Source organism: Alosa pseudoharengus, unplaced genomic scaffold, assembly GCF_046254945.1.
Source record: "Alosa pseudoharengus isolate Yale_2024_CS ecotype anadromous, Long Island Sound unplaced genomic scaffold, YU_APseudo_1.1 YU_APseudo_1.1_scf_12, whole genome shotgun sequence".
In the NCBI taxonomy this organism is placed as follows: Eukaryota; Metazoa; Chordata; class Actinopteri; order Clupeiformes; family Clupeidae; genus Alosa; species Alosa pseudoharengus.
Genome location: NW_027468587.1, coordinates 18,800,550 through 18,825,078, shown reverse-complemented (window position 1 = coordinate 18,825,078; position 24,529 = coordinate 18,800,550). Strand labels below are relative to the sequence as shown.

The 24,529-nt window shown below is 40.4% G+C and overlaps 2 protein-coding genes across 3 annotated transcripts; one reads left to right on the top strand and one right to left on the bottom strand.

Annotated features, from left to right (window-relative positions):
- Positions 1-9,722: 9,722 nt before the first annotated feature.
- On the top strand, positions 9,723-11,344 carry ankrd34a (ankyrin repeat domain 34A). Its single transcript, XM_076280343.1, has one exon. It carries the CDS (start codon positions 9,723-9,725, stop codon positions 11,295-11,297), a length of 1,575 nt encoding a protein of 524 aa, XP_076136458.1. The 3' UTR covers positions 11,298-11,344.
- Positions 11,345-12,418: 1,074 nt separating this feature from the next.
- Positions 12,419-24,204, bottom strand: LOC143119089 (membrane-spanning 4-domains subfamily A member 4A). 2 transcript variants are annotated; one of them, XM_076280344.1, is made up of 8 exons: positions 24,115-24,204; positions 22,539-22,729; positions 19,539-19,646; positions 19,265-19,321; positions 18,258-18,416; positions 17,996-18,109; positions 17,816-17,896; positions 12,419-17,699 (listed from the first exon to the last, which is right to left on the bottom strand). In XM_076280344.1, the coding sequence occupies exons 2-8, from the start codon at positions 22,710-22,712 to the stop codon at positions 17,586-17,588; spliced, it is 807 nt and encodes a 268-aa protein (XP_076136459.1). In that variant the 5' UTR covers positions 22,713-22,729; positions 24,115-24,204; the 3' UTR covers positions 12,419-17,585. The 2 variants fall into 2 exon arrangements, with proteins under 2 accessions (XP_076136459.1, XP_076136460.1); XM_076280345.1 differs by lacking the exon at positions 19,539-19,646.
- Positions 24,205-24,529: the final 325 nt, after the last annotated feature.

Below are 24,529 nucleotides of genomic sequence, written 5' to 3'. Positions count from 1 at the left end.
CATATTTCCATGAAAGCTGTACACCTGTAAGGTTGTCTCAGTTATACAAAAAAACAAGTTATGCTGCTACACACTCACCCCCCCTCTCTGTTTCTCTCTGTCACACACTCTCTCTCTCTCTCTCTCTCACACACACACACACACACACACACATGATTCATGCTGCAGTTACTCAATTTGAGCAAGTAATTCCAATGAAATTGTTTATGTTAAGTTTACATGAATATTCAGGTAATTTCAACATTGTTTCAATTGGAATTTCAACATCATTGTGTTACACAGGTACTGAGAGTAGGCATTCAGATGTACTTAGTGGAACCACTGATACTGTGTGCATGCTCAATACCTAACACACTCATGGTGGGAACAAAGCATAGTTGATACATGATTCTGTTGGATAAATTCATTGCTGTGGCAAAATATGTCAGTTCACCGTAATAACAATGTGTTTGAAAGACAAACATGAGTTTGTTTAATTTCATGATTTGTGGTTTAGTTACTGACACACCCTCTTTTCCATTTCCCCCCAGTATACACGCTTACCTTACGTGATCCAATTACTATCCACTATTTGAGCACAATAAGGTTTCGTTTCATACTAACGTAAAATGGTTTGATAAATTGGACAGCTGACTTTTCCTTTTTTACAGTGCATGTGTGCTCTTCCTTTGATCAAGTGCCCTCTATGCATCCCCTATATGGCAGTGTTCCAGTGTGTCCTTTCCTGTACAGTATCAGTTGAATGCATGCAGCGTTGTAGTGTACTACATGCGAGAAAGCAGTGAAATGAAGGGTGTCTCTGCTTGCATCAATTTAAGGAGGTTTCTTGATGGATGCCCCTCTGGTGGAAAAAAAAGTGATAGGTGTCCTTACTGTCAGATAAACTTGGGGTTCCTTAGGTGTCTGATGAAAACAATAAACCATGAAGTTTGATGTTAGAAAACACCATGAAGTGCCCTTGCAATAGGAAGGGGAAAAAACCCCAGTGAAAATGAGATGTAGTGCCCTACAGTTTTCCTTGCCATGGAATGTTTCCTTGTAAGGAAGTTTCTCCCAAAGTCTGTTCCATGACGCCACCAAATATTTGTCTACATATTTTTGCAAGAGGCATATACGTTAGGCTAATATCTAGTTGGTATTTTGACGTAATCTCATCTGCATCTCATCGTCCTTTTTTTTTCAATGGGTGCATTAGGCCCGGGCATTTGGGGCTACAGCTATGAAATATGAATAGTCTTCTATCTCAATTTTTTTTTATGATTTTAACAATAACAGTCGGGTGACCTAGGTGCAGATCCTTGCCCCTCATAAGAAAGTGAAACCAAATTCCAGTTTGCCTCTACTGTATCTTGTCTAAAAGCCAGAAATAAGTTGGACCAGTACTGTAAGTCATGCAAGCAGACACACACACACACACACACACACACACACACACACACACACATAGACTGACAGACACAGACTGACAGATAGATGGATGGAACAAATGACAATACCCTCGCTTTTCATGGATGAGTGTACTGATAATAGAGTTATTAGAGTTATCTTAACTGAGATTGAGAGTGGGTATGGAAAGGCTCCATTGACTTGCAGGGGCGTAACCAGCAGTGAAAGTAAACTTAAATTGGTGCATTAAACTTTTACCAAACATATCTTTCTTGTAAAGAAAGGTTTTAAATGCAGGTTTTAAATTAAACTGTTTACTCTAAAATACTCGTCCCTATCTGTTTTACCCTGTGACCATCAGTGCAGCCATTGGTTGTGTTGAAAGCACTGTTCTGTCTGTCATCACATAAAGCCCGCCCCATGTGGATCCTGGGTTTTTTGCTGATTTGGAATGGGCTCTTTTCCAGACAGACCTGTTCGTCTGGGTTCACCCAGGCTAGACAAATAACATTTTTGTAGAAGAATGGACATGTTTGATGATTAAATATGGTATTTTTACACAGAAGAGAGGGGAAACACAGATTTAGCTTAACTTTAGGATTTCTGATGATAGGTTGTTTCTTTATGCAAAATGGATTTGGAGATGTAAATTCAATTAAACTGCTTTATTTCAGAGGTTTAGGGTGAGGGTAGTATTGCATGTTAAGTCAACTGTGGCCTATAGCTTAGGCCTGTTGTGATTCATTGTTTAAGACACTTTTATAGGCCAGCTTAGGCTACATGTTACAGGGCCAAATAATATCAAAGCCTGAAAAGAGCTACCATCCTATGTCTACAGCTTCCAAAATACCCTACATATAAGCCTATGCTGATAAATTATGGCAACCATCATAGAATAACATCCTAATTTCAAATACTGTTATTTAGAATAATTCATCATCCTCATATCAAACCATATCTTAAATCACTTTGCACATATTTTATGAAACGCTTGACTAATTTAGATCGGTTTAAAAGTTCACAGAATAGTGTGCATAGTGATTTGAGATGTGTTGACCTACCTCATTTAAGTTAGACAAGGTATTATCATAAAGGTCCTCATTAGGCTCAGACGAACACCTGCACAGAGTTGCTTATTCTAATGTTACTCTAAAAGAGCAGTATCCATCTCACTCTGCCCTCAAAGACACCATGCTATGATTTGGATCCCTCCACGGGAAATCAGACGCATAGCATGTCACCGTGGGAACGCTTCTGCAGGAATCTAGTGAATCAGTTGCCATAGAAACTGTGCTCCATAATAGCAACAGTCACCAAATTAGTATTTATGGACTGCCCCCCACCTGCCCACACTCTTTAGCGTCTGATATGAGCTTACCTACAATCTTTAATGTAGCCATAGGCTACTTTTTATTCGTTTTGAAGAATTTCCCAAAGATTGTGATGTTTCACTACTTCATTGCCATATTTACTCAGTTTCTTTTTATTTTTTTTATCAGGCCTAGGCTATTATTATTTTATGAGTGTTCTAAAGATGGTCAACACTATAGACAAAAGGAAAATGGATGTGCATTGTACTTTTTTTGAGTAAGTAAGCCTTACATGTGATGGTCTTGACCTTTACAATCCCATCATTGCACTCAAGAATGGCTAAGAATAGGCAGAGCCTACTCATAATGGCCCTTCAACGTTTTATCATCTTTAAGACAAACATAGTCAACTTCAGTCAGCTTGCATTTCAAATTCTATTTTACAATAATCCTTGCTGAAGATTTTGACAGAACTAAATTGCATGATGAAGGTACCCTAGCCCTCACCCTTACAAAGTAACATCTTGTTGCTAACCCTCAAAATTATGAGTTGTGAGGAGACCTTCTTGTAGCCACTCCAGCTTTTAAGTTGGACACAATGCCAAGTGGACTTAACTTAAGTAGGCTACCAACTATGCAAATATAGGCCTATTATTGGTGACAATGAACCTTGGAATCAGTATGTTTACACTGGTATGAACCACATTTTATGAATTTGTTATCACATATGAGCAGCGTTAGGCCTACTAACTGGATTGGTAGTCTAATATTCTTCCGATTATATGGGCTTCCTCAGTGGAAGACGAACCAGGCATGTCTCTTAAAACCTGTTTGGCAGTTGCTTTTCCGTCACTGAGCTCGAACGCATGCGATATCAATGCGCCACCGGACAGTGTCCATCTCCATGATTATTCTTGGAGCAGAGAAGGGAGCGCATCACCTCTCACTCCCACGATGCTGATGCCCACTCCCCACCCCCGCCAAGACGCCCGTCTCCTAAACTCGTAGTCGCGATAGACTTGGGGGGAGGGGATTCAAGATTAATAGAGCAGCTCCAGCTAGGAATACCTGCGTGGTATTTAAACGAAATAAATCTGTACAGACATAGATTAAAAACTGTTGGCCAATGGAATATAGAAAAGCGCACAACAGGCACGGTAAGAACATTTTAATCGCTTGCAACTGGAACACTGAACAGAGAAGCCTACATTGCTTCAACTGAATTGCACCAGTTGTGCATTTTTTTGGACTATCCTTCTTACATAGCTTAATGTAATATTGACCATGTCGGACGAAAGCCTGCTGTAACAATGGGAATTGGCTCTTAGTGAAGCAAGTTGTAGCCTATCTCTGTTTATTCGGTTTACGAATAGGCTACAAGTAGGCTATTTATTGTAGGTGAACTTTGCTTTCGCTCTGCTATTTATGGTCACAACTAATATGTTGTTAGCATATCCATTCACTTTGCCTTTCTGCCTCGATCAACATGTAAGTCAGTGCAAAATAATGGTGAAATATGTGTACTTTGAAATGGATGTTTATACAGTCTTGCGAAGGCAGATTCTGAAACAATTGCAGTCTGAATGCGACTCGTTTCTGCTGTTAATTCAGAGTAGCACTGTTATGGTATGCCGACATTCTTTAGAGTTTTTTTTTTAAATACTGCAGTCTATTCCCCTCGTTTTCAGAGACTATATTTAGACACCACTCAAAATGTTTAATTCTGTGGTCAAATCCGTCACAGGAGCTGAGAAAGTGAAAGGGGCACAAAAAAAACCTCGCTCGTTCATTGCGGAATTGAGGTCTAGGGAATCATTGCAGTCTCGAGGATGCGTGGATAGCAAAGGAATGTTTCGTGGACGTGGATTGTTTTCTTAAAAAGAGAATGAGATAGCTGAGATGTTGTTAACCACACAGGAAAAGTAACCGTGTATAACCTAATATAACAACGGATGCGGCACATTTTACATCATGAATAAACTAATGTGAAAAAATAAGCAGTAGGCTTATGGTCATATCGATACATCTGGCCATTGACTTATGGTTTATTGTTAGAAAAAAACTAGAAAATCTCACGTCAGGGATTTACTGACACATTTTAGTCACTTCTGCTATGGCATGCAACCTTTCAGTTGTATCTTTCAGCCAAACACTCTAGGTGCGTATAGAAACAATATCAGCACCACGGACAGCAACCGGCGAAACTACACTCGGCACTAACCGTGGACATCACAGCACCACATTCTGTGTATGATTCCGCTGCGGTCATTCAGCACATCTGTAGCCTTGTATAAAAGGATGATTTACGTCTTACACAAACAGTCTACTAAATATCTACAGGTCCATGGCAATGCCAGTGCCCTACCGTCCATAATGTCGTTTGGCAATATCAGTCAGGATTTATACAACCATGTTGTGACTTGGTTGTAAGTAGAAGATATATAGTAACTGTTATATGTCAATAATAAAACGTCACATAAGAGAAATAAACACACAGAGAGGTAAATAAGTAAACACACTTTAATACCAGTAGACCATACAATACCATTCTTTTATATTATTGCATTGAGGGAGACAGGAAAACATTTAGTATTTTGATAGCAGCAGATCATGATATTTTTGCGACAAGCTTAATGATGTGTGAGAGTGCATGGGTACCTCCAAATTAGAATTGTATGACATATCCACATGACAATAGATTGCTTTGAACAGTGACAAGTGTTTGACAGAGACAAGAAAGCAAATACTTATGAAGTCTCAGCCCTCTCTGCAGGCCAACCGCTGAAAAGGCTAATGTAATTATGGAAACAGCCACCATGCCACCCCCCCCCCCCCCTCTCTCTGCGACAAGGGGAGCCAAAACCCCAGTTGGTATAATATAATGTGTCACCATCCATTCAACCACAGCCGTAAGAAGGGATTGCAAGTCAGTGATAAAATGGTGGTTGTTATAAGACTTTGACGTGGGTCACTTTTGTCCAGAGTGAAGCAACACATGCAGCTCACCACTGACACTTCCAGCACCCCATCGAGGCTCCATCCACCAATGTCACAATTGGTGGACTCCGGAGTGGCAGCTAGCCTGGAGGCCGCAGCTCCAGCAGCTCCTCCAGCCTCTCCGGGGCAACTGCTAATTTCTAACATGTGCATCTGTCCGCTCACCTTAACCTCCCACCCCCTCCGGCAGCATTGACAAATTACATCGGTTTCGGGAGTCACACGTGTCCCCTGTTGTGTAACAGCTGAAAGCACTGGAGATAGACAGGCAAAGCAGGCAAGGCAGAGATGGCAGAGACTGAGATATTTACAGGTGATGGTGATGATGATGTGGCTGGGGCTGTGTGCAAATGCCAAATCATTGGCTTCAGGGTTCGCAGTAATGACCGGGATTGAGGCCCATTGATTTGACTTCTTCAGCCTGATGGAATATTGGATGAAAGGGGTTGCGGGAGGAGAAATGAGACAATCTATAGTTGCCATAAAATCAATCACATTCTTGAGCAAAACACCCTCTTCAGAGGCTGCATGCTTACAATGCTATCAGAGACAATGTGAAATTGTAAACATAGTGGAGGGTTTTCCTCATTTCCTACCATATAGGCTACACAAATCCCTCAGGAAAGATCTGACCACTCTGGCTATACTCCCCTGATTGCTGTCAAATGGCCTGCTGTCCTCGCCTGATGTGCCGAGCAGGAAAGGTCAAGCAGGGTGAACAGACACCACACCACAGAAGACTGCCATCATCAGAGAAATCCTCAGTGAAATCCACAGACACAGCCATTAGTTCAGCATCACAGAGCCACTGAGGTTAAACAGGACTGTGTCACTAGACATTACACATTATATATATATATATAGTATAATAGTAGAATATTGTTTATGCATAATTTCTCTGCATGCATTTTACTGTAATTGACAAAAATGCAACCATACATTGTAATGGAATTGACAAAAATGCAACCCTGTGGATCATGCCATGTTCTCATCTAAGCGCTTTGCTTTCACAGTTATCTTCTGCTTTTTCCGGTGATGACTCATGCTCTTGAGCAGATGTCTCCATTCACAGACTTAGAGGAAGTTATGGTGCAGAGCGAGCGAGAGGGGGGGGGGGGGGGGCGATGCATACTGACTGCCACCTTCTGATGGGGTGTGCAGTCAACCACCCACCGCCATACTAAACTTCCATCAAGCTTTATTTCTTTAGCATTTGCAGACATCAGTATGCACAAAATGTGAAGAGCTCTATTCCAAAACGCTGTATCCTCCATTTTAATGCATTTTCATACAGTAAATATTTTTTTAAATGTTGTTTTCCAAGTAATTGTGGAGCTGTAATTGGTTTACTGTTATTTGATGTATCTCTTTACTCAATCAAAACAACACAACTGCACTTTTATTGATATTACCTGAAATACACAATTAAATAACATGACTTATTAATATTGTCACAAATAGATTTACAGCGTTTTGAAAAAGAGCTCTTCATGTGTACCCAGCACACACTGGGGTTGGGATTGAGCATGCCAAAATGCAGAATCACAGTGAATTGTTAATGAGGCAGCCCTGTGAAGAGACAGCCCCCAAATCTTGTTCCGCGTTACTCAGTGGGTGGAAAGTGCCAGGCATACAATCTATTGTGCAGGGGGATAGATCATACAAAAGCCACATGGCTAACAAAAATACTACTACTATCTATGACACCTCTCAGCAGAAGATGCTAAATTTAGAATTAAAGTATCAGCAATCTGTTATGTATGCCTTATCCCCATGAACATTTGTGGGAAAGACATTTTTTCAAGAGATGTAGATAGATCATGGCAACATTTTGAAAAGCCTAACATGGACATCATGGCATATTACAGTACATGCCATCAGCCCTGTTTGGGTTTGGGAACAAACAAACCTTCCACACACTGACTCATGCTTTGCTTCATTGCGAGGTCGTGTTTGTGTGGGGAAAGCTGCAGATGTCTTGTCACTGACGGGCAGGTTTCAAACCACAGGGCTCTGTGTGATAGGATTTTGGAGACGAGATGTGGGTGATTGGCGGATGCCTTCAGTGGACGTGCACCAGTCTACATTTGCCCTGTTGAGAACTTAGATAAATAATACATGTCATGTATAAATGATATCACAGAGTTCTTGGCAGTCTGAGTCAGTCGACATGCAAAAGAAGCATTAAATATTAAAACTGTGCTCAGCTACCTGGAATAAACACCATGTTCATTCTCCTTTTATATGCTTAAGGAGGCTGTGACTGACTGCTCCTTTTATGTGTGGCTATCAGTGTTTATTCCAGCAGACTCCATGCCCAAATATTAACATCTCAGCAGGGATTTCTTGTTAAATATGATTGTTCTTCACATTGCAATTAATAGCATGAGTACAAAAACAAGCTACAGTATGTCTGAAATTAATGTTGTTGAATACTAAAATATCCTCTGGGACTTTAATAATATGCATTACATAATGTTGCTTTGTTCTCATTCGTACTGCGGTCCCATTGCCACAAGGTGAAATATATTGCACATAATATTACAATGGTGAGCATCACATAAACTTTCTGTGTGGAAGTGCATGATTTTGCTAGAAGCTTTAATGGCCTCCCATCAGTCTTAGTTTACCGAAGAGGAAGCAATAACAAGAGGGTCATCCTGACAGGTCTGAAAGCATAATTAGAGAAGAATTATCACAGCTGTCCTGTTGATCCCACACACAGTAGCTAACAAGTGAGGTTGCCCTGCCTTAGCAGACTGCAAAGGCCTTCACACTGACAAACAACATAATCAGCATTCTGCTGAGGACAGTGCCAGACTGTTTGGTGGTCAGAGCAGATTTGAGACGCCCAAAGTCAACAGCATACTTATGCAGGTGAAACAAGTCCACTGTGTGAAGTATTGCCATGTATGCCTATTAGACAAGAGGCAAGGACTTCTGGACAGGTCTATTCCAAAACGCGGGTGAGGGAGGTGCTGTCTGTGTTCTTGGAGTGCACATACAGTATGTCATGATTTCACAATTTAAATTGATGAGCCCTTTTGATCTGACTCATTATATACAGTATTTGAGGCCATTTGGAAAATGTTATGTTCTCATCACTGCTCTATCCCTCCATCCATCCATTATTCACACTGATATATTGGAGACAAGAGTCCTTTGTTGGACTCCAAAGCCAACCGAAACAACCCAGAAGTTTTGCTAGACACAATAGTGATGCCTGCCAAGTACATAAATGTTCATTGAATAGCTTAAAGGCTATTTCATGCGCACTGTTAGAATAAGAGACGGCAGGAATAGCCATTTGCAGCTGTTAGAGTTGTGCATGCATCAATATTTGCAAAGAAGGTTTATTATGACATTGGTCTTTTCTACACTTTCTGCACTGGACTGCAAATCATATGCCCCATTTCACAGGTCACCATAAACCAGTCTCACTATGTATAAACAGTCTTCCGTTATAGATCAGTGGTAGATATATGCAGTACATCATAACACATCTGATATGATACATTATGCACAACAGTATGCATTATTATTTATTTTGTTGTGATCATTGTTTTTATCTGTGCCATTGTTATTAAATAAGCCCCTACTGCGTGTTACCTTCCTGTCCTTCCATACAATGGTGTCAACATATCACTATCACTACATGCGCGGGTCTCCCCCACCCAAACACTGTCAACTCCCACCCTGTTCTTTACGACACAAGAGTCTTATTGTTATTCAGGAAGGCGTCTCAGGGACTTCTGATCCTCTCCTCGGTTCGGCAGAGGCAACACATAACAAGACCGCAAGAGGCGCAAAGTGGATTGATAACATAGACTTCCTTTATGATTATTCCTTGTAGCACACAAAACAATGTCCATATAAACATGAGGTTGTATGGCTGTATTGTCAGCAGTGTCATTTTATCTCCCCTGTTCAGGTCATCTGGTATCTCGCTCAGAATGCCAAATGAGTGTTGAAGACCCTTCCAGGTTATAAGGAGTCGCAAAGGACAACGAGAGAGACAGAAGAGGCATCATGGGGGACGGAGGACCTCTGCATATAGAGGGTAATGCCTTGCTCAAGGCCGTGTTCCAAGGCAAGATGCGGCTGACTCGTTTATTGCTGGAGGGCGGAGCCTATATCAACGAGGGTAATGAGCGAGGAGAGACGCCGATCGCCGCCGCCTGCTTGGCCAGCTACGAAGATGATCAGACTCGGCAAAAGATGATCCGCTACCTCCTGGAAAAGGGGGCTGACCCGAACATCCCCGACAAATCGGGCCGAACTGCTCTTATGCACGCGTGCGCAGGACAGGCGGGGAAGGAGGTGGTTGCCTTGCTCTTGGAAAACGGGGCTGATCCGAGCCTGAAGGACTACTCGGGTTCGTCTGCTTTGGTGCACGCCATCAACAAGGGTGACCGGGACACCCTGCAGATCCTGCTGGACGTCTGCAAGGCCAAGGGCAAAGAGGTCATTATCATCACCACTGATACGTCCCCCTCAGGCACCAAGAAAACGAAACAGTACCTCAACTCGCCACCCTCGCCGGGGGTCGTGGACAAGCTCTCGCCCGTCTCCTGCATGTCCCCGTCAGAGGTGGAGATCCGCACGGTGAACTCGCCCTCAGCGGCAGAGGAGGAGGACGGCATCTTCAGCTTCGCACTGACTGCCGCTCTACCGCTACCTTCCAACCGACTGCCGGGCGAGAAGAGACCCCCTCCGCGCAAACTCCTGAAGAGGCTCAACTCAGAGCCCTGGGGGCTAGTGGCGCCCTCGGTGCTCAGCGGCGCCCCGCAGGAGAAAGTCGAGGGTGAAGAAGAGAAGGTGATCGCAGCGATGAACGGCATGTCCATCTCGGGTCCAGGACGACCCCTGCTGTCTCGAAGACACAGCATTGAGACGCACGATCCGTGCTTGACGAAGCTCATCGATCGCTCATGCTCGGAGGACTGCGCCAGCCTCTGCGGCTCGTCCTGGGCGGATAAGGTCCAGCAGCACCAGATACTGTACCGGAGGAACACTGCCCCTGAGTCGCAGGAGGCCGCACCTCCGCTCCCAGTAGCCCTCCGTGGGCTGGCCCATCCCAAACTCATGCGCATGGAACACTACGAATCGGACACACATTTGTGTCCGGAGTCCATCCCGGGTTCGCCAGACTCCGGGCGGATGTCCGTGGAACGGCGCAAGTATAACGCCTCGCCGCTCTCCCTGTTGGTCAGCTCGTCCAGGGAGTCTCTGGAAAGCATTCCCAACTCCGTGTCCCCGATCACCATGAGGCGTCGGCAGCCAGGGCTCCTGGAGCGCAGAGGGTCCGGCACGCTCCTCTTGGACCACATCTCCCAGACCCGGCCTGGCTTCCTGCCCCCTCTCAACGTGAACCCCCAGCGCCCCATTCCCGACATCCGCACAAATGGCAAAGCCACTTCCCCCGTCCACTCAGGGAGCAAGATCCTGCTGCCCGTGGCGCCGGCCTCGCCCAAACGAGGCCATGAATTTAAGGTGAAGAAAAAGCTGATGAGAAGGCACTCCATGCAGACTGAGCAAATGAAACAGCTCTCAACTTTCCAAGAAATTCTGGCAGAGAAGGTGATTGAGTTTAGTGGGGACTAACACATGTACCATGGGCACTTTGTTCGGGAAGTACAGTGAAGATAAGATCCTGTTGCCTATTATTTAGTACTTTAAAACAAACGCGCTGTGTAAGCATTTTAAAGAGTTGAATGTTTACAAAAGATGTTTTGTGCAATCCAAAGTAGAAACTGTCTTTGAAGCTTAGTCAAGGAAAAGCATGTTTACTGAGAGTCTCCAGCTCTCTTCAACCCCAGATTTCCTCTCCCCTCACTGGTACCAGAGAGGGAGACTAGGGATGCGTTTATTCTGTTCACTTGATGTTACAATATTAATAACTAAATGTGGTCAATATGAGCGAATCAATCTTAAAAAATAATTGTCAGTTGTAGTACTAGTCAGTTTATAATCTGCTAACCATACAAACCAGAGCAGTTAGATCCATAAATTGAATCTATGGAAAATGGTTTGTGTGGATTTATAGTGTCAAATAGAAAATTGAAGTGCAACTTTAAAAGTAAAACTATGAAAAATAAAATTCCAAAGAAAGCCTGTCATCTCTGTTTACAAGAAAGGACAAAATCTCGGAGAGTACATCTGCCCAATAAATGTACAATGATGCAGTACCTTTCAACAAAAGAGCATAGCACAGAAATACTGTAAATATTGTACAGAATAACACATTGTTTTGTGTTTTAAAAATTAACATGTTTGTGCAATATGCTGTACTGCGGAGTCAATGATTTCTTAACTAGTTGATGTGCAGTGGTCATTTCAAACTTGCAGTGAAAAATGCAATCTGAGGTTTTGATATAGCCAAACAAATTTCCTACTTGTAATAGTAGGCAAGAAATAGAAATGATAGAAGTCTCAAAACCCCAGGTTTTATTAACACTGAATGTGAACTATTCAGTAATAATCAAGAGAGTGACTGATAATAAATTGTACACTGTGTGTATGTCTGCACAGATGGGTGGATGGATGACTGTATTTATGTATGAATGTCTGTCTGTGCATGCATGTATGTGTGTGCATATGTGCACAGTATGTGTGGATTACGTGAGCTAAGAAATCTGCCTTAGTGTCCTCATCAAAGAAAAGCTATTATACCTGAGCTATACTTTCATTTAAGTCAGTCAGTTCATGATAAGTCAAAAGAAATCTTAAGCAATGGGGTTACCTTTATTTGGATCGTCATTTTAGAGAATTTACAAATCATCTGAATATTGTTTATCAAATTACATTTTGGGCCATAATTAATTTCAATTATACAAAGTGCAAAGTCTTAAAGCTAATCTACTAACTAAGCAAAATCAGTTTGATAATTTAACATGATGGACTTTAAATGCAAACATTGATGAGTTAGCTCAATACTCCCACATGCCACACGATAGCCATAATTCATAAACAAGAATGTTGTTTTGTGGGAAATGAAGTGGAACCAAGTTTGATTGAAGACCATCTTTCACTTAGTATTCATTTGATGACTTTTTTTGAATCTTGGAACAATCATGATGAAATGTGACCAGAAGGCTTTAAATATTTTTCCTACACAGAAACATTTGGAGCCAATTTACAAAAAAATGTCTTTCTGAGCTTACAGTGTGGTTGATCATATTGCTGTTGTTAAAACATGTCTACCTATGAGTAATTAAAGAATATTAATATTTTCAACATAATCTCTGTCTGCTGTATTTAGTGAGCTATTAATTACTCAATGCCCTAAAATGGGTTGTGTTTTTCTGTACTTAGAACTAGAAAACTGACTCTAAAGTAAACAATCAAGTGCAACTTAACTGTCATTTGTAAGTATAAACATTGAAGAATGAAATTAAAATGTCTTTACACATACTTTTTTTCTCATAAAGTTCACAGAGACCTGTAGTTCCTGTAGTCCATTCTTTATTCTAATACAAACTTTAGTTTGTACTACTAGGCTTGACATTCATACAGAATTTGGTGTGAAATCAGTGTCAGATAAAACTCTTTTGTCTTAAGATGACCTTGTAGCCAGCAAAAGCTAGACAGGGGTTCATGATTAGTGAAGATTTTATGTATTTGTATTTATCCTTATTTTAACCAGGATAGTCACATTGAGACAGAAGTCTTTTTTCCAAGTGAGCCATGAAAAGATCTTGCATTATTCAATGATCACCCATGCAGGTAAACAAGAATGTAGAAAAGGATGACTATGATGTGGCAGTATTCCTTTTACGTTGTCAGTATGTCATGTGAAAGGGTGATTTATGTGGGATTTGACCAAACACAATCTACTCCTGCACATGACACTGATAGGAGACTGCCCCCTGGTGGATTGCAAAGAAAAGATGTAGGGGAAAAAACGTGTCTTCAAAAAACTTTTCTTCTAAATGAATCATAAACCATAGCTTTAAATCACAAACTTTTTAGAACAGAGTGAATGTGTCATATAAAAATGTATAAAAATATATAAAAAATTTTACCCTTCAGAATTTAACATTTGCTGGTATGCTATGTGCATGTACGTATTGCTGATATGATTTTCTTGTAAGTCTGTGGAGATAACAGACAACAGATTTTCTGTTATGTTGCTGATGTAAGGAGACACACATAAGTGATAGTAATGCATGGACGATAGAGAGGTAAGGTTGAAAAATACCTACAGTGTCCAATTGAGTATCAACGGTAATCATCAACAGTAAAGAATCTAATTGTGCTTGTACACAATGGAATAATATTTTTGTACATCTGTATTAATAACAACTCTCATTTGCATACATCAGCTATTTTTGTAATCTTAAATATTTCCCTCTTATGAGAAGAAGGCCTAACTGCTGGTTCATTTTGTATGTCCTATATGTGTCCTAGGCTAATAGAAAATATGTAAGGTGAACTTTTCAGTATCAACTCTATCTAATGATTATAAAATCACCTAGTTCATCCTGCTTGAAAGACGGTAAAGGTTGTAATCTCTGTTGGTACAAAATACCTGTCTAGAAACATACTGTAAACAGAGTCAACTGTTCAGCTCCACTGCAACAGAGCAGCATGGTGACCAGATTTTAATAGGCCCACTTCAGGCAAGTGTCCATGGTAGTGATTACTTCTAACTACAGCTGATAAACTCAAGCTCCCATTCACCTTACCCTGTAACAATTAAACAGATTATGTACACAATTATGCAATAATAGATTTTGCACTGTAGTTTGGAAAACACTGTGCAATTATAAGTCGTTATTATTATTTTTTTATTATTAAAAACATTTCAGTTCTGATTAGGACTTGTGTGTTCATGATGACTTTCCCATTTCTAGTTAAGGGCAACTTTGGCTCTGAATTACAAAGATAATCTTCAGATCTCCAGAATGCAGTTAGGATATTGAACATAGTGAAAAAAACACCTTTATGCTGGATATTTGTTTGATTTAGTTTTAATAGACTTGTTACTTGGCTATTTATTGTGATTTGTATTTTTGATGTACTGACATAGATCATTAGAAAGTCTAACCCATTTGTTTTCAGAGTTACGCTATGTAAATATTGGACCAGTTTAACCACGCCACAAAAAAACCTAATAAAGACCTGGTCTATTAAAATGTGGTGCAAAGGTTTGCTTTATTTAGATCTATGCTTTTGAGCCTATTAGGTTATATCCTATTATCTCTCCCACTCATCTGAAATGAACTCTTTTTCAGGCATCTTTCATATCTAATGACACAATGACTACCATTTTTCTTGAGACCACTAGAAATTTTCTGGGGAAACAGCCACCGGTAATCAAGGCAAAATTTTGCGGGGTTCATGTCAAAAGGCATGACTGTCCTCAATGCTGAAACATCAGTTGCTCAATTCCACCTATCTCCAAACTTCTTTGAGATAGGTGTATCTGTGTATAATGATAGAAAACCCCCCGCTTCTACCTCCACCTAGAGCCTGTTATTTGTTTTGCAAAAATATACAGCTCCCGGTTCTTCTGGTCCAATCAGTGCAGGGATGTGTGAGATCTGACTGGTAATCACAGTTCGTGCACACACCACAGATCCCCCCATCCCCCCTCGCGCATGTTATAATATCGCACAAACTCGGTGGGTGCTTGGTGGTAGTGGGGGAGGGGCGTGAGAGTTGAAAACATTCAACATTTTGGCCCCTCAATCTGCCAGACTTGCCGACGTCAGCTTTAATTACTTTCACTATTGACTGACAAGGGGTTATCATCGAAAACATGAAAAAAGCAACACTTACCCCAATAATGTTGGAATAAACTGAATAAAAATCTTAAGGCTTATCCCACAGTTAAGTTATTTGGGACTGCTTGCTAAGAGCTGCTTACATCTTGTGACAGTGTGTCTTCAGCTGTGCTTTACATGTGCCTTTCTCTATAGACCAGGTTTTTCTTGGTCAGTGGCATAATGATTTTTAGAGGGTGTAAGATAGTGATCATGCGCCAGACCACACCTTCTGCCACACCCCTGGGCGCAAGGCTTAATAAAAGTGAGGTGCATGGCGCAAAATTCGTCACTGCTAAGTGTAAGATAGGAATAAGCTTTGCGCCTCGTTTCTGATCGTCAAAATAGAGCCCAAAGCCTTCATGAATGGCATTTGAAGTCAATAAAAGCTGCTTTGAGACCTATTCTCAGTTGCTGTTATTTCCTGTCCAGTTCCCCAATGCCTCAAACACAGAAATTGTCCTTGTGCCTGTTTGGGGCTTTCATGTTTTGGTTCAAACCTTATCCTTCAACCTAATGGATGGAGTGGATTTGTGCTGTCCACAACTTTTATAAGCAACCACACTTATATCGGAAATGTCCTTATCAAAAAAGCCATGGTTTAGGCCTCACTCCCCCAGCAGCTGCAGTCCATTGATAACAGGGAGCCAGAAAGTAAGGCCTGACTGGGTCAATTTGTGTTCCTAACCATCTTTGCACATTAGATAACAGCCTATTTCTCTCAAAGTCTCTCAACTTTAATGAAAAAAGCAAAAAAAAATGCAAAGGAAAGAAACGTCTCAGAGAGACCACATTTTAAATTTCTGTATTAGATTTTGAGGAAGATGGAATTTCATCAGAACTATGACATTCCATTGCAAATTACTGTTTATTGTCGTATTTCCTAATGCTGACATTTTCAAGTCATGTACCTCAGATGTTTTCAGGTAAAACTACACTATTGAAACATACACAGGTAGTCTGTGTCATCAGTCTTATAAATAGAAATGATATTATCCATAATATTATCCTGAGAAGAGACATGGAAATTACTATTTGTATGACATGTAATGATCATGCAACAGGTGTTATACTGCAGTATTTGTACCAAAATATTTCAGCGATATAAAGTTTTGCAAAAATATATACTAATTTTACATACATCCACTCGTCTGGTAGAGCAACTGGTGAAGGTGAGTGTGCTAACAACAGCAGCAAGATAATTGAATAGAAGGGCAAACAGGCTACAGATGAAAATGCATGCCTATATGTTCTGTAGATTGCTTTGAATAAAAGAGTCTGCTATATCAATAAATGTAAATAGAATTGAATTTGAAGCTCAAAACAAGAATCAGCAACTCCAAGAGAAGGTGGTAGATTCTATGAAGATATAAAATGAGCTTTTCATGCTTTAAAAAGGAGAAAAATACATCTTGGGATTTACCAGTGCTGTGTTGCCTTATTTATATTGATGTCAATTGCTAATACAATTCTGATATAATAATACATCTTATATTGTCATGCTTTTCTTCAATGCCATCTACTTGCATTAATTTCAGGGAGCACGCTAGTTAGCATAGTTAGCTACAGCTTCAGTTTAGATACACTTAACCCTTAAAGGAGTACCGTCACACTGGTGTGACGGGAATGTTGGGAAATTAACATTCTAAAGAATATCTGGGTTCATTGAATTCAACATAGAATTTTAGAACCTTCAATTGTTGCGGAACTTAGAACGTTCAAAAACCTACACCTTTAAGGGCGCAGTCAGCAATTGCATAGGAAGTTGTGTTTGTTTATGTTTTTGTTTATTTAAATCTATTAGCAGATGATTTTGTCTAAAATAACATACATTATATTTTAAACAAGGACCAAAGGAAACACACCAGAGAGGTAGCTCACCCCTCCCTTCAGTATTCCCAGAGAAACTCCACTCTGAGGAGATGGTTGCTGAATCTTGTGACAAAAAAATGTATATGGGCTTGAAATCTCGTACGATCGATGACTGCGCCTTTAAGGGTAGACTATCAGTATGAAAACTCACATTCATGCACAGCATACATACATACTAATTCATTGATAGATTTAGTTGAAAGGTTAATATTTGCATGATAAACACATTCTTTCCTGTTACATGCTGTCTGACTCAGTCTTGAGTAGCTGTGTATTCTGGGGGAGGATCTTCAGGTTTGCCATTCCTCCAGTCGTCAGCTCTGCTGAGGTGAGCAGGAAGCCCCACACTGGCTGGACAGATAGGTGTCTAGAAAAGCAACACACGACACAGGTAGCTGAGGGATCCACAACCAATTTTGTGAGTTAAAACATTTTTTCTTTCTCTTTTTTTCATTTAACTTAATATTTAACAGGATTCCGTACCTCAGAGGTGTTTACTGGAGGTGTTGGCAGGTGGGAAGTGGGAATAGAGGGTGGCACTTGGCTTGAAATATATATCACCTGCTACAGAATCAAACACACACAAAAATAGCCATGTTTAATGTGTAGGCTCGGTTTATATCTGACTGAGCAGGGCAATTAAATGTCTGCAGTTATACTCACTCCAGTGTTAGAAGAACAGGTAGCTTCGCAAGCAAATGCTGATACAGATAAGGAGACTATAAACTCCAGAACAGACAACACTAGCAACACACCAGTCATCCCCCATACCCTGCTCTGATGTGGGGAAAACAATACAGTCAGAACTGAAACAACACATAATGATCCTTAAACTGTTCAGTGTTATCATCATAATGTATAAACAGTCAAGTTTCAAGTAAACAGTATAGTGTACATAGTATGCATTGTATTATTGTATACTGACCAAGAACATTTTTTTGTTCCTTAGACAACTATAATCATCATAATGATTACTGCAGCTGTAATTCGGGTACATTGGGACAATGAAATCAAAGCTGTGTAGAATTATGGCCAGTCCTGCAGTTATTGTGCTGGCAATATTCATCCCCAGTGATGCGTTGACCTGCACAAAACAACAAAACTGGATCAGGCCACTCTAAACCATCATAGGCTTTGCATTTCAGATTTGAGCCATAGATAGAAACCTAGATACCGCATTGGGCTCCCGCCTTTTTGGTGGGGGCAACAATCGGGCAGTAATGGAGGCCAATGGACAAACTGGTGTCTCTGATCGGAAATCAAACAGGTGATTTCCGGCAAGTGTTGCCCATAGACAGTAAGGTGTTGCCCCCATCAATATGGCGGCCGCGTTGACGTATGCCACCCAATAGAACTGAACAGACAATACGGTATCTATAATATCTATGATTTCAGCCACCAAATTTGTAACCTTCTTTGTGATTTATTTGCATTAAATTAGCCTAAATTAAATTACTCAAGTCACAAATCTACACCTAATAGCTTGTGGCAGATTCGAATGTCTCATAAGTCAAATATTTAAATATACACTATGCAAGTTTAGGTATTTTTGGCGACTGTAGAGCACCTTCTAGAGTTGCGATATATTTATATTTTATGGTAATATTTCCGATTCTCGCGATATTTGTCGGCTGCCGTTCTTGAAGTTGCATGGCTGGTTTTCTCGGTAGCAACTCGTTACGTTTATGCTGTATAGCTATGCTAGGTGAACAATTTGCCTATTACAAGTTTGTTTACCATCAAAGTCAAATTAAAACAAATGCTCTTGCACAACACATTAATTTAAGTTTTACAAAACATTTAACATGTATTGACAAGTTATCGGGGGCTTCTCATGATAACATACATACAATTACAGCATTTTAGAATGTGTCATAATATTACCATAGCTGAATGCAGTCAGTTCAGAGGGATTCATAATTAAATACTTACCAAACACTGATTAAGCTCTTTAGAAGCTCTCACAGTGAGTGAACCAGCTGTGATGTACTGAAAGAAAGGATGTTCTGTTTACTGCAGTGCATATCCTTTTAGAGGCGGCTATGACAAAATGCTAAAAAAAGTGTTTTACATCAGATGTTTCAGAGTCTATTAAGAAATAGCATAATAAGTAGAAATATTACAGATGTCAATCACTAAAACAAGTTAAATTGCATTAAAGAACACACTTTTAAATTAAGAAAATAACACAATGACTGAATCTCACAATAATGGCTCCCCAGAACATGATACCAAAGTAAGTGGATAATGTCCCAACAAATGCAGATACAATGCCGAGCAAGAATATGACCATGCCTGTCATTATTTGAACTGTCTGTGTGGGAGAAAAAAAACAAAAAACATTATATTACATTTTGCTGAGGCTTTTTAACCAAAGTAACTTACAAAAAGGGAAACAATCAAGTATGACAAGGACAAGTTAATGCAGGAATAAGTAATACACTCAGAGTTCCCACTCTAAAACAAATGTAAAATTCCATGACTTTTTCCTGACAAAAATCTGAATTTCCATGACCTTCTATATAATAAATTGTACAATATACAGACCAAAGATTTTAGAACAGTCGCATAGCGTTCAAGAATCTTTTACTTTTTTAGAGTGGGAGATAAATGGGCATTGAATAAACAAAGTTGGACTAACCACAACTACTCAAGCAAGCTTTAAGCTAATAATCAGATATACACCAATTCTGAGTTGAAATGTATTTGCATTAATGTATTTTGGCAAGTAAGTTTTGAACTGCTACAAAATTCCATGATATTCCATGACTTTGCCCCCGAAATGATAAAATTCCCTGACTTTCCATGTCTGGAATAGACTTTCCAAAATTCCATGATATTCCAGAAATTCCATGACCCGTGGGAACCCTGTTCTAAAGAGTCAAGTGTCAGGCCCTGTTTAGACGACAACGAAAACGATGCAACCGGTGATGTTTTTCTGCGTTTGACCCTGTCATTTAGTAACCTGACTCTCGCCAGATGAATTTCGTTCCGCCTAGCTCCACTCATCCATCTGGGATCGATCCATTGGAGTGGTGCTTCAGAAGGCTGGGCCTTATCAAAAAATCCTTGCATATGATTGGATAAGCCACTTGTCCGTCATCTATTGACGTGCTACTTCAACCACTCACATCGAAGCCAACCTGTGACGTTGAGAGCAGTCTCACAGTCGCTTCTACGCTACGTCACATCTATGAAACTCCCGCCCTGCGTCCTGATTGGCTCTACCATACAATCTGTTGCTGAAATCACTCTCAACGGAACCGATCCCAGATGGATGTGAGTGGAACTAGGCGGAGCTAGACGGAATGAAATTCATCTGGCGAGAGTCAGGTTAGTCATTTAGACGCAAACGGAGGTTTTATCAACCCGTTTTATGTGACGAGGCGGAGATTTTTAGTCAGTTCAAAAGAGAAAGAGGAAGTGATTCGTTGCTGTTGTTGATATTTTCGGGATTCTGATTGGCTAACATGGGCTTTAGCTTCTCGTTACACTGCCATATACAGGTTTGGCATGCTCTTAAAGGCATATAGGCCTACCCGGGTTAGTGCAAAGGAAAACTTTTCTGAAAACTGACAGGTGTGCTTGATGTTATTTTTGAAAACGGAGAGGGTGAAATGTCCGTTTATGAAATAGCCGGCCATGTGTAAACGTAGCCTAGGCCACGTCTACATGAAACCAACAGGTGTCTTTTTTCTTACCCCTTTCACACCTTTAACTATACCGGTAAAAAAAAATCGTGTCCACACACAGAGGTGAAATAAAGTTCATTATTAAGGTATGTGACTGCTATGTAGAATTTGAAATGCTTTTACATTTTGCATTAGGTCTGGTATGGAGGACCTTACACTGGAGAGAACATTAACATGCGTTAGTCATAGGTTGCAGTAAGCTAACTAAGTTAAACTAACGGTGTTCTTCTAACTTAGCCACAAAAGGCTGATACCGCGTGCACATAAATCATGACAGGGAAAAACATTTTAATATGACAAACAAATGGTTTGGTTTGTTCTGACAAGCAGAGTGTCAGGTCGATTGCGGTGGCTGAGTTGAGGGGTGGGGCTATGCCGTCATTAAAATTGCCTGCTTTGCAGTCGGTTTCAAAAAATCCCACTTCGGAACCCGGTTTCAAAAAAATATCGGTTACAGCCTCCTAAAACGCCAGGGTTGAGTAGCCTATGTATTCAGGAGTTTTTTGAAGGTAGGAACTGGTAGCGCGTTCCACGGGAACGACAGATGAGAAAAGTTTGGATTACCCTTAGTGTAAGGGTGCATGGCAGAGCCAGATATCATTCATCGGAGAAGCGCAACGGTCGGGAGGAGATAACATATGCCTGTATAAGGGCATTCAAGTATGTGGGTGCAGAACCGAAGACTACTGTATGCAAGTATTAGCATTAGCATTAGTGATATGAATTTGATGCAGGTGGCTAGCCAGTGTAGCTCGATGAGCAGCACGGTAACGTGTATGGCAAGCCCTTTTAACATTTAAATGTTAGGCAAAACTGAAACTGAACAAAATATCTGCAATCACATAATTGAAAACGACATTCAACTCATCACACATCTTAAATGACAATTGTAGATATCTGTAATTCAGTTTAGGCAGAATAAAAGTTAAATAAGCCTAGTCAAACTTAATTTAAGATATCTGAAAAGGAACATGTAGATATCTTGAATTGAGGTGAATTAAAGATATCTTCAACTGGAGTTATGACTATCAACTGGAGTTATGACTATAGTCAGAATCAAATTGAAGATATCTCTAACTGGAATTACAGATATCTACAATTCAGTCGCAGATATCCGCAATTCACATAGTGTAATGATAAACACCATACAAATGAATGGCAAAAGTGACGTAATTTGTCCTATAGGAAGAATGTCTTTTTGGATATCTGAAATGTTCGTTTTTGACTAGGAATAACTGAAGTACAGATATCTGTAACACATATCCAGTCTAGCTGTTAAATGTTAAAATGACTTGCCATACAGGCACACCGTCACATTCTGGATCATCTGAAGGGGTTTCACTGTGCAGGCTGGGAGACCTGTCAGGAGGGCATTACAGTAGTCAAGTCGCTAGATGACTATTGCCTGTACTAGGAGTTGGGTAGCATGTCATGTCAGGTAAAGCCTGAAAGTGCAAAACAGCAAAACATGTTAAGGTCTTGTTACTTCTTGAACACTGAGATCACAGACTTACTCCTAGGACAGCTGGCTCTCTCTTTAGGAACCCTCTGAGCAGAGAGGAAGCTGGTTGAATAACTCCAGTGTGGTGTGAAAGGTCATTTTCAATACCTTGTTGTGGGTACAGATGGGTGAGCACTACCATACCATTGGTAGGAGAGTTGGCCATTGTTGATGATGGATGCTGCATGAGCCTAAATCAACCAACTGTGAGCACATTTCATTTTTAAATTTTTCAGAGTATGTTTTGAAGCTTAACCATATGCCACACTATGCATTGCACAGCTGTACAGTATTTCTGGGTTTTTCTTCAGAAAGAAAAAAAACATACTGTGGATATTTAAATAGAGCTTTGTCCTAAATGCTGAAAGAATTTAAACCCTTTCCTATTTACCTATCAACCACAACCAGAGACTGTTCACCCCACTCCCCTCCTGGAGGCGTTACAGGTCTCTCCGCACCTGAACCAGCAGTTTCAGAGGAAACTTCTTTCCTACGTCTGTCACTCTACTCTGTATCCCGGTGACAACCAACCAACTAAGCCCCCTGCCCAATGCCTCCTTGCCTGTGCCTGTTGAGGTGTCCACGACCATGGCAACCTTGGGAGACGGACATCCCCATCCCCATCTACTGCTCTTCATACTATTCATTATGCATATACACTTACTACTCTTATAATGTTATTGTTTCTGCACTACAATGGTACTGTTACCACACTGCACATAGCTTTACATACTGTACATATCTGTCTATATGGTTCATACTGAATATCCATATTTATTCTGTTTTTCTTATAATATATTATTTTAATACATTACATATACCTATATTATTCTTACTACTATTATGCTGCTACTACATTGCACATATCTGTAGATGTTGTTCATACATTGTTCATATTACATAGACATATTTATTCTGCTCTTATAAGGTAACTGCTAATACACTGCACATATTTATATTTAATTTATATTAGGCCTACTCTAAACCAACTTCTGTAAACCAACTGCACTATATTTCTTGTTCTGTCTGTGCATCACCTGTCTAAACTTTGTATATTACATTTGCACTTTTCTGCTTTTTTGCACTTCTGGTTAGACGCAAACTGCATTTCGTTGTCTTTATACAGTACTTGTACTCTGCACAATGACAATAAAGTTGAATCTAACTCTTTCCTATTCTTCTGCCTTCCTAGAAGTGATCTTATAAACACCACCAACTAAAGGTTTTTGTAGCAATGTGTAACACAAATCTGCTCTGATAATACCAGTGACACAGCCTGATAAATGATCATCATTGACAGAGAGAGAGAGAACAGGCCAGTTTTCTATGCTCAACCAGTCTAAATACCCCTCCTCTCACACTACGCCAGTTTCATTCTTACAACTATGTTGTAACATACAGTATAATGCACACTCATTGCTTTAATGACCCTATTAAGTGGTTATTAATTATTGACTTCTAAATCAATGTTATCCAGCTACTGTACTGTAATTATTGAGTCCTAAATTATTAATGTTATCTATTAATGTCATCCAGCATTTATAGGCCTAACCCTTTCAAGTTAAGACAACAAATCCTCACAAACTTACATTTGAGGATCTCACGTTGAATGGACATAGAATGGATAGCTTTCAGAACAACAGTGTTAGGCCTGCTTTCTTCAGTGGTATGCTCCTCACAAGTTCACTCAACCAAATAATCTTCTTGCACCACTGTTGGTTGTTGTGGGGCTTATCAGGTTCCCCTGCGGACTGGTTGTGTGATGTTGCAAAATATTGATTAAACATTGCCCTCTACTGGTGAAGAGATATACTTTGCAACTTGCATGTTTCTCGGGTGCAGATCATGGGCTGTATTTTGCACACTGGCGCATGGCGTAAAACTCGTTTTCCACCTGTGCAAACTTTAATTCGGTATTTTGCACGTTTATTTTTTAAACAATGCGCCCAGGGGTGTGGCAATTAACAACCTTGGGAGGGGCCTGGCGCATTGTCTAAAAATCGC

Bases quoted from the DNA above. Each gene is read 5' to 3' on its own strand.
- ankrd34a (XM_076280343.1), top strand. From the start codon at position 9,723: ATGGGGGACGGAGGACCTCTGCATATAGAGGGTAATGCCTTGCTCAAG.
- LOC143119089 (XM_076280344.1), bottom strand. From the start codon at position 22,712: ATGCAGCATCCATCATCAACAATGGCCAACTCTCCTACCAATGGTATG. The intron at 18,417-19,264 runs GTAAGTATTTAA...TGTTTTGTGCAG, and splicing joins AAGAGCTTAATCAGTGTTTG to GTCAACGCATCACTGGGGAT. The intron at 18,110-18,257 runs GTCAGTATACAA...TCCCCACATCAG, and splicing joins GGAACAAAAAAATGTTCTTG to AGCAGGGTATGGGGGATGAC.